The sequence below is a fragment of the Amphiura filiformis genome, chromosome 11 (genome assembly GCF_039555335.1).
Source record: "Amphiura filiformis chromosome 11, Afil_fr2py, whole genome shotgun sequence".
NCBI lineage: Eukaryota > Metazoa > Echinodermata > Ophiuroidea > Amphilepidida > Amphiuridae > Amphiura > Amphiura filiformis.
In genome coordinates, this window is record NC_092638.1 from 41,442,634 (window position 1) to 41,452,853 (window position 10,220).

General features: G+C 35.6%; 1 protein-coding gene across 1 annotated transcript in view; it reads left to right on the plus strand.

Moving 5' to 3' along the window:
* LOC140164851 (regulator of G-protein signaling 7-like) overlaps window positions 1-9,568 on the plus strand; it is a 118,989-nt gene extending 109,421 nt beyond the window's left edge. The window contains exons 6-14 of the mRNA XM_072188227.1: window positions 273-354; window positions 878-970; window positions 1,913-1,974; window positions 2,697-2,810; window positions 4,661-4,864; window positions 5,711-5,929; window positions 6,796-6,975; window positions 8,390-8,482; window positions 8,962-9,568. Coding sequence (XP_072044328.1) covers window positions 273-354; window positions 878-970; window positions 1,913-1,974; window positions 2,697-2,810; window positions 4,661-4,864; window positions 5,711-5,929; window positions 6,796-6,975; window positions 8,390-8,482; window positions 8,962-9,103 — 1,189 coding nt within the window. The 3' untranslated portion in view covers window positions 9,104-9,568. The remainder of the gene's footprint in view (window positions 1-272; window positions 355-877; window positions 971-1,912; window positions 1,975-2,696; window positions 2,811-4,660; window positions 4,865-5,710; window positions 5,930-6,795; window positions 6,976-8,389; window positions 8,483-8,961) is intronic.
* The last annotated feature ends 652 nt before the right edge of the window (window positions 9,569-10,220 follow it).

Below are 10,220 nucleotides of genomic sequence, written 5' to 3' on the forward strand. Positions count from 1 at the left end.
CATAAGTACCACAAAATACCACGATGAAAACCACTGCGCATGCGTGAATCCCAGGGTCTGCGATGACGCAATCACCCTAAGTGCTATATGCTCACGGAATCGCTGCCCGGGGCAACGTAACCTGCTGGGGATTCCTGTAGTTGTGTTCACCCTATCCTGTAATGTTGCTTGTAGGGCAAGTTTTAAATAGATCTGTTTACAATAAATATTTGACCAAATGTGTCGGTAACATTTTTGTATCAATAACAATCTCTAAATTTCTCTTTTTACAGATTAGCAAAACACAGAAAGAAAGCCGACAGAATAGTTTTAGACAGCCAGGAGCGGGCCTTCTGGAGAACACACAGACCTCCAGTGAGTTCAAAAGGAAATGTTAAATTAAAGATCTAAAACAGAAGAAAAAACAAACAGACATAAAGCCAAAGAATTGTTGTTTGACAGTCAAAGGCAGACCAATACTGGAAAAGTACAATATATGTGAGCGTAACTACACACAGGCCTACAGCAGGGTACTAGTCTGTTTTGGGTAGCGATGTGCCACCAAAGATTTTGTATTGTTTTGTATCTTTTGAGAAATTTGGCTCAAAATTCACAAAATTTCCTGACAAATCTCAAAACATTTTGTGTATTGGGTGATTTTAAAGGATTTTATGGGTCATTTGCAACAGCAACAAAAATAAATAAATAAATAACCAGAATAGTCTTTAAAAAGACAATCATCGCTAGGGCAGTTGTAATGTGAGTGGAGTGTGAAGACATGAATGCAGCCTAATGAGATGGTGTTATGTTATGAAATCACATGAAAAAAGGGGGGGGGGCAGAATTATTTTGTTGCCTTACTTCGATGTTTTTTGATTAATTTTATTTTAATATTCAGCCTGGAACACCAAACTCATTAGAAATGGATATCAGAAGAACCTACAAAGGCTCCCCACCCAAGAAACCTACAGCAGAAGAGTTGAAAAAAGAGGTGAGTCTAATACTAGTACTCAGCAAGATTCTTCATTAAGTGTACACACATCTATAAAAAAAAAACTGTAGGGTTATGCTACAGTTGGCATTAGGGTAAAAGGCATTATCCGTGATTTTCTAAATCAGAAAATCTAAAATATGATTAAAAAAATCAGATTTTTGCATTTTATGAAGAGAATGGGTGTGCTAAATGATAAGACCAAAAATCACCTATAAATACAGGTCAACACATTTGGGTGAATGATGGGAGAGATTACATTTCATTTGTATCAACACTGCCATCTTAATTTTTACCACATTTTTCATGCAAAAATACCTAATGACAATTTCATTGGTTTAGATTTCACTTTTAAGCAATTTGTAAAAATGTTAATTTTTCAATTCTTTCATTGATAGCATGCAAGCATGCAAGCTAGTGTAAGCAGATGGATATTTTGGTGATTAAATTACGGGTTACTGGTTCAGATTAGAATTTTTGGGTGTTTCTTATTTCATTTTCATGGTACTAAAGTCCGCAACGCTACTTGCAATTTGTCCTCCACGCAAAAAGATTTGGTCCACACAATGACTTTTCCCCACCATCCACAAATGTTATGCCAAATTATAGCAAAATATATGGGTTTCTACTTTTGGTCTGCCATTTTACTCATGACAAATGGTCTGACAACCTTGATGTAAACCTTGCACAACATCTTCAAATCTGTGATGTTGTCAAAACTCGGTGCAAATCTCAGGCAAAATTAGCCATTTTCCGCGCAATGATTCCCTGCAAAAATTCCTCAAGCAATTGGCTATTTTTGTCAGTGGAATTCCATGCATTTTGCAATTTTTCCACACAATTTGCTATCATCATCATCACCATCAAAATGAGTAGCAGCAGTATGAGCATTATGATCATGATGTAATTTAATAATCTGTTATGTTGTCACATTCTCTTTAGATTGATTTACTGAATAACAGGTTACAATCTGGGATGATAAAAACCTCCAAAGTAATTGAAGGGTAAGTAAGATTGCAAAGGTGGATTCAACACAATACACAAATTTATTGGTCGAGCTATGAGTTTTAAAATATTGGACGAGACGTAGTCAAGTCCAATATTTTAAAACTCATGTTTTCAGAATCTTTTCTTGGTCAAAAACATGATTTTTGGACAAAAACATGATTTTTGGTCAAAAACATGATTTTTGGACAAAAACATTTTTGGTCAAAAACATGAAAACATGATTTTTGGTCAAAAACATGATTTTAGGTCAAAAATGTGATTTTGGTCAAAAACAAAAACGTGATTTTTGGACAAAAATTTAGAGATGGGGTATTTTTTCCAAAAATCTGGAAAAAGTGCATATTCTTGATTGGTTTGGGGCATAATCTGAGAAAACATTTCCAGACTTTGGCAAATTTACTGTAATTTTGAACCAAAATTATCAAAAACTTGTATATTTTTGGATCTTATTTTCATCAAATTTGATATATTTTTTGGGTTAGGTCTTATTCTCGTCATATATTTTGGGGGTATGTTTTCAGAATCGTAGCCACACATCCCAGTGCAATCAAGTATTCCACACAGCCGTTTATTGCGATAATAATCTAGAATTTAAAACAAGTGAAACAATTTGAAATTGGCAAAGTGCAAACAAATAATCATGTAAAAATGTGTCCTTTTATAATAGTAAATTTGTTTATTTTTTGTAAATTAAATATTTTGTACATTTCCACTACAGATTAACCAAACGGTGTGAGAAGTATGCTGAACATGACCCATTCCTAAACCCCCCACAGCCTAGTAATCCATGGATCTCAGATGATACCACCATGTGGACACTAAATACTATATTGTAAGTTATTAATATTTTTAATGATGTGATCAAGGAGACATTTATTTTTGTTCATTTAAACCAGTTAAAGGCCCATTCACTGATGTGCTCATCCGGATGAGCATAAAAAAATCATCAAAATACGGATTTTGGTACCTTTGTCATTATCATATATGTGCTAACATAGCCTGCTATTAACCGAAAGCTGTTTATTTAAGACAAAATAAGGCATTTACATGAATCTGTAATTTATATACTGACAGTTTTTTTAGCTACATGTACCATATTCATTCCCATAAGCACCCATGCTCCAATAAGCACCCACCCAGGGTATCTTCAATTTGCTAAAGGGTACCATTAATGTTGAAGTGACAGACGTTGATACAGTGAAATAGCTGGAGGACTACAAGTCCTGAGTAAACTTGCAATACATTTTCTGCATCAGAAAAGCTACTAGAACATCTTAAAGGAGGATTTCGTGATCCTAGCATCTTTTTTATGACATTTTCAGTAGATATCCACGAAAAAGCTTATTTCCAAAATTTCAGTTGATTCCGATTTTATGCGTTAGCGAGTTATGCATGATTATGTGTATTACACTGCTCCATAGACAATGTGTTGTAATTTCGTCCTGGTGCACCAGAACGAATTTGGCGATATTTTTGCTAAACGAATTAATCTGCAAGAAATATTTGGTACATAAACATTATGTAGCCAGAGGTATCCAGTGGTGTAAAAATCTCAACTTTTTTGGGAAAAGTGGGGGATGAGGCTGTGGATCACGAAATGCCCTTTAACATACGTAAATTTGTCGCTAATAAACATCCCTTACGAAAAAATTAGGAAAACCAGGTAAAAAATAAGCGCCCACCCAAAATGACTTTGTTAAGCATCCTGGGTGTTTGTTAGAATGAATACGGTATTTAAATGGGGTTTCAACTTTGTCAATACTGCTGTTTTCTAGCAGCAGTAGACAGCAATAAATGCTATCATCAGTAGAAAGCAATAAATGCTATCAGCAGTAGAAAGCAATAAATGCTATCAGCAGTAGAAAGCAATGAATAATATCAAGAATAGATAGCAATAAAGGCTAGCAGCAGTAGACAACAATCAATGCGATCAGGGGTAGACACCAATGAATGCTATCAGCAGTAGATAGCAATAAATGCTATCAGCAGTAGATAGCAATAAATGCTATCAGCAGTAGATAGCAATAAATGATATCAGCAGTAGATAGCAATAAATGTTATCAGCAGTAGATAGCAATAAATGCTATCAGCAGTAGACAGTAATGAATAATATCAGCAGTAGATAGCAATAAATGTTATCAGCAGTAGACAGCAATAAATGCTATCAGCAGTAGACAGTAATAAATGCTATCAGCAGTAGACAGTAATGAATAATATCAGCAGTAGATAGCAATAAATGCTATCAGCAGTAGATAGCAATAAATGTTATCAGCAGTAGACAGCAATAAATGCTATCAGCAGTAGACAGCAATAAATGCTATCAGTAGTAGATAGCAATTAATGTTATCAGCAGTAGACAGCAATAAATGCTATCAGCAGTAGACAGCAATAAATGCTATCAGTAGTAGATAGCAATTAATGTTATCAGCAGTGGACAGCAATAAATGCTATCAGCAGTAGATAGCAATAAATGTTAAATGTTATCAGCAGTAGACAGCAATAAATGCTATCAGCAGTAGACAGCAATAAATGCTATCAGTAGTAGATAGCAATTAATGTTATCAGCAGTAGACAGCAATAAATGCTATCAGCAGTAGATAGCAATAAATGCTATCAGTAGTAGATAGCAATTAATGTTATCAACAGTAGACATGTCAGTTTCTTTGCTTTTTTTCTCTTCAGACTTGACACACCGTCAGAAAGAAGAATACGAAAGTGGGCAATTAGCTTTCGTGACCTTTTATCGGATCCAACTGGAATTTACCAGTTTGAACAATTCTTGAAGAAAGAATATAGTCAGGAAAATATACGATTTTGGAAGGCATGTGAACAACTGAAGTATGTGTCAAGATCCGTAGTGCCTGAAAAAGTTCATGAAATTTATGGGTAAGATATTTTGTTACTCATACACTCTAAAAATAAGAAAAAGTGTAAAACTTGTAAAAAACTAAATGAAGTTTAATGATTGTTACTAATGAACTCAGATGACCCAATTTTATCCAAAAGATACAATTTGATTACAAGACCATTGAGATAATTAACACAGGAAGCTTCACTCAAACAAAAGCTGATTTGCCTTTGAGCATGCTGAGAGTATAAAGGTACTTGATTTACCCCATATAGGCTTAAGCCTTGTTCAGACAGGCTTTTAAACCTGTTAAAAGAGTTTGTGTTACGCCAACACTAAGGTAACTTAGTGTTAGCGCCAGTCTGAACAAGTATCGTATTAACAAACACAAAGCTTAACACAAAAGATTTACCACCAAGAAATCTCTCTCAAGAAAACCAGACACTTTGGGCAGGTTATCAATTTTGAGGTTTTTACATATCTTAAATATAGAGATACTTTGCTCCACAACGCCGTTTTCTCCAATGAAATCGGACATTCCTAAGCGAAGATATTGAGTTCGTAAGTTATATGGTATTATAAAATTGGAAATTGAGATATCGGCCTTAACAAATATTATTGACAATGTTGAGAGTAGGAATTTCCTTGAAAAATGTCTCAAAAAATACAAGATGCCATGCAGTTATATTCAGATCTGAAACTATGAAACAATATTTCAAACATTAATAACATCACAAATTTGCAACAAACCCAATTTGTGAAAAAAATCACTGGCTATTTCTCCATTTACGATCCTGCCCAAAAGTATCTGGTTTTGATATGGGACATCACATATCTTAATTCAGTCTGCGATTATAATAGTTTCTTTCAAATCCTACACACAGAGAGTTTCTTGCACCAGATGCGCCATGTGAAATCAACATTGATTGTAAGACAGTTGAGATCACACAGCAAGCTTTACGCAAACCAAACCGATTTGCCTTTGAGGCGGCACAGCTTCATATCTTCTTACTGATGAAAAAGGATAGCTACAGACGCTTCTTAATCTCTGACAGTTACAAAATGTTACTAGACACAGCAATGACGTATGCTAACAAAAGAAAGTGAGTGGTTGATTGCTATTTTCCTTTCCATGAGTGATGCACAAACATGCAGAGTGTGGACTCTCCTTCTCTAATCTCTATAGTACCTTGATGTCAAAACATTTACCCTGCAAACTGTATAGAAGATTGACTCCACATTATTAGGTACAACTGAATTAAAAATCCGCCATGGGATATTATACTATTTTGGTGCTGATTCCCAAAGGCCTTTGCAAATGTAACCCTAACTATGTCACACATCAATATCAAAAAAAAAATCTGGAATGGAGTCTCAAAATTAAGAAAAAAGCATAACCATTTTTTTGGAAAGAGTGTCTTTTTGTTACAATGTACCAAATAAAAATGGCTAAATAATGTGCTGAAATAGCTTGAAATGTAATCGTTTGGATAACATTTACTTCTTTAAAACAATTGTAACATTAGCATAGTAAGTAAACAAAGCAAGATTATGAAATGCAAGGCATAGGCCTATATATTGCAGTAGGACAGGTGTAAAATGGTACAGCATGGGATGCAAGAAGATCAGACTTTCAAATAAAAGAAATAAAGCTCAGGTTACCATTTCGGTTACTCTTGTTAGGCAATCATGGGGGGGGGGTTTGTTGGAGCAGAATTATTCTATTCAGAATATAATTTTGTATATTTAATTCTTATGGATTGTAAATTTCCAAACAGGTGTATCTATTTCTTAAGTTTAGAGTGGCTGCATTGATAAAGACAATAAAGAATCTAAACGAGTGTTTTTAGTGACTTTTTATTTCATCAATACTGACATATGAATATAAACATTTAGATACCAATGTTTTTACCTCAGAACAGCAATGAAAATGAAGTTTAAGTTAACATTAACTCTTTTTTTTTACCAGTCCACGGTTCTTTCCTTTTGGAAGGAATTTCATGCGAGGTGCTAAGGTGATGCCACATTCACCCAGAGCACTACAGAGGCATGGTAGTACAACTGACCTGACAGATGACCAGAAAGAAGAGGGCAAGCTTCTACACTCACTAAGTGCTAGTAATCTCCATGAATTAGAACTACAAAAAATGTAAGTTTTCTAGCTGCTGTAATCCAAGGAGGGCTTAAGGGGGTAATTGCATTCACAAATGATTTTCAAATGAAATTTTGTGTTTTGATCTGATAGTTCTGATAGTACTGCTAGGTTTGAAATCTAGGGGCCTTCATCAATTTTTACAGGCCCAAACTCAATTATTGCACGATTGTTATGTTACACTATAGTCCATATATTGTGACATTTTGTAAGACTCGAAAATCAACAACAGGTAATGCATTGGATTGATGTTGAAATCAGCATCGAGTCTCTAACTTTGTGACAAAATTTCATAAGCTCTAGTTAGCAGGCCTGCAGTGTTTTTCATGGACTTTGGCCAAAGGGTCTGCCTGATTTCGAACACTTGCAATATTTGAGTTGAATGATTCAAATTAAAACACAGTGGAATAAGCCTAAATTCAGACAGTTTGTTGAGCAATTGCCAGTTTTAAGCTTACTTACTATGATGGAAATTTCTGCATTTTGGTCACTTTTTCATTCAAAAAAATTATGGGGGTGTTTATAGGGGGCATGGGCATCTATTGCAGACACTACAATATTGGAAATTGTCTTACAAATGTGAATCATCTTGAGAACATTTTAGCATTTATAACCCTGCACACAAAAAGTGGAGCTTTTGGTGGATCACACCTTAACACATCAGGGGGGGGGGTACTTGGATTCTGGTAACCTTAACACATCTGGGGGAGGTACTTGGATTCTGGTCGCAGTACCCATGCTCAAAAAGCGAGACTAGCACTAATCTTGAGACTCCCACTAGGGGTATCAAATCCAAAAAGTGACTCTCTAGCTAGGGATATCATATTCCCAAAGTTTCTTCTAGTCTCTCCAGGGATATCAAATTCACCTCTTGTAGTCTCCAAAGGGGTATCAAATTTTCTAATTCCATGCCCAAAGTATCTTATTTTTTAGGAATTTTTGATAAAAAATAGAACAAAATGACCCCACAGGGCTACACAAGAGTAAAAAACTAAACATGCTCCGACCTCCCTCACTAGCATATCAAACCATCCGTCTGGCTGCAATGATCACAAAAGTATATATTTTGTGTGTGCACGAAAAGTGGTTGCAAAGTTATGCGCCAAAAAGGGTCGAAGGTCAATTTTCAAGTTGTACAGGGGTCATAAATAAAAGTTACTCTGACCCTCATGAAACCTGCACCACATTGCTTGTATGTTTATATATATATAGGGGTTACCTCCAGAAGCCCCTGGTCTGGCAAAGGTTCCCAGAAAATCCTTGAGAGCCCCCCTAGTTGCAGTTGTTGAATGCCTACTGCCATACTGTAAAGGGTCTGTATTAACATTTTACTTGTATTGTTAATTTTGTTTTTACTTCACTATTGTGAATCTTAAATCAAAAGTTCAGTAATAATGTTCACATATTTCAGGTATTTACCCGATGAAAATGGAGACATGATCCAAGCTGATCACCCCAATGCAATATACCTAACAAATGGCAGCAAACAACCAGAATCTTCAAGGTGAGTAGAAGCATTTGTAAATGCCATCATACGAGGACACACACCTGGATATACACTCTCATAACTGTGGACACACACATTGACTGTGTACATCCTCAGTCCCTTTTGTCTACCAAGCTTTTGCAAGCAACTTAAACATGCATATATAACCATGTTTTGTTTGCCTTATATAGGGTCAGGCATTGGTTGCATTGTAAAACTTCAAGTGGGTCCACGGTTTGTGAAGTCCTCGATTAGATCAATAGGTCAAAAATAAGTCAAGTAAAAGTGCTCTTTTGCAGATGTGCTGTGTGTGCCAACAAACCACACTTGAATGCGCATACTCTGCACAATTAACTTTATGCATGCAATTCAATACTGCGACCAGCGAAATATGTACGTACATCACTACCGACCTTGAGGTGGACCAAGGAATAGCCATTATTTTTTATTTTGATGCATAATAATGACATATTATGACTTGCCTGTTTCTATTGCAGGTTCCGGTCATTAACGAATGACTCATTGATCTCTAATGGGTCATCACCCAATGACACCATCTTCATTACCACAAAAGACCTGCAAGCCAAGAAAAGCTGCATCACACCATGGGAAAATGAGACAAGTGGTGCTGGTAGTTGACATCCATCCATGTGTACTGACATCCAAAATTGACAACTACTGTCTTGTTTTTAATGTGCAATTTTAGGGAAGCTGTTATGATGGCACTTAGAGTTAGTGTTTACTTACCAGCAGGTTTAACCCCATGAGAACTACCTTCCTATTGGTCAAAAAGGAGTTTTCATTATCAATTGGACCAATCAGCAATATTGTTAGAATAATTTCACCACACAAAAAAATTGGGGTGAATTATTTGAAAAACTCCATTCTGATTGGTGATTAAAATGAAGATATCATGTAATTGACCAATCAGAGGCAATGTTAGATCGGCAGGTGGTGCTCAGGGGGTTAACATAATCATGTAAAATGAATCACCTTGATTTCAACTTGTCTTATTGTTTTGCTGTAATTTCTGCGCAGATTGCTAAATGATAAATGGAAATTCAATATGGCATGTGATTCATTTTCTTGATTATGTTACAAATATTTTTTTTTTTTTTTTTAAAGGCAAAGTACAAATGTGTGTGTGGTAAAATTAATTCTCTAAACCGTACAAAGTTGAACATAGATGAACAAAAAATACTGCTCGATTTCAAAACAGATCTTTATTAAAAGTTTATGTATTTTTCTAAATGAAATATAACTGAGCAGTAAGTGATGGACCAAAGTAAAGTGCATATTTTGAAGCTAGTGTAAGACATTTAACTATTGATTCAGTAGCATGTAGGATCTGATGATATATACATTGCAATATTCCACAATGTTTTTGGTGTAGTTTGTGTTTCATGGTAGAACTTGCTCCGTTCCCTCGGATCACGATACCTGCCTAACGCAGAGCACCGATATTGAGGTATTGGCCATGTCTCTTACAAGAGGTAGGTGCCTTTACCTAATAGCATAAATTTTGGTATAATGACTCAGCACAACATACTAGTCTTCTCTGCTGCCATTTTGATTCCACTCTACACACAAACCATCTGACAATGATTACATCATGAGTCTTTTTGGTTGGCTGAAAGCACCCCCAAGCACAATTTGAAACAGGTTGTGACCTAGTCACATGGAGTGTTATCCAATCACATATTGAGTTAAAATTGGCAGATAGTTTGTGTGGAGAGAGCCAAATCAAACCAGCTGC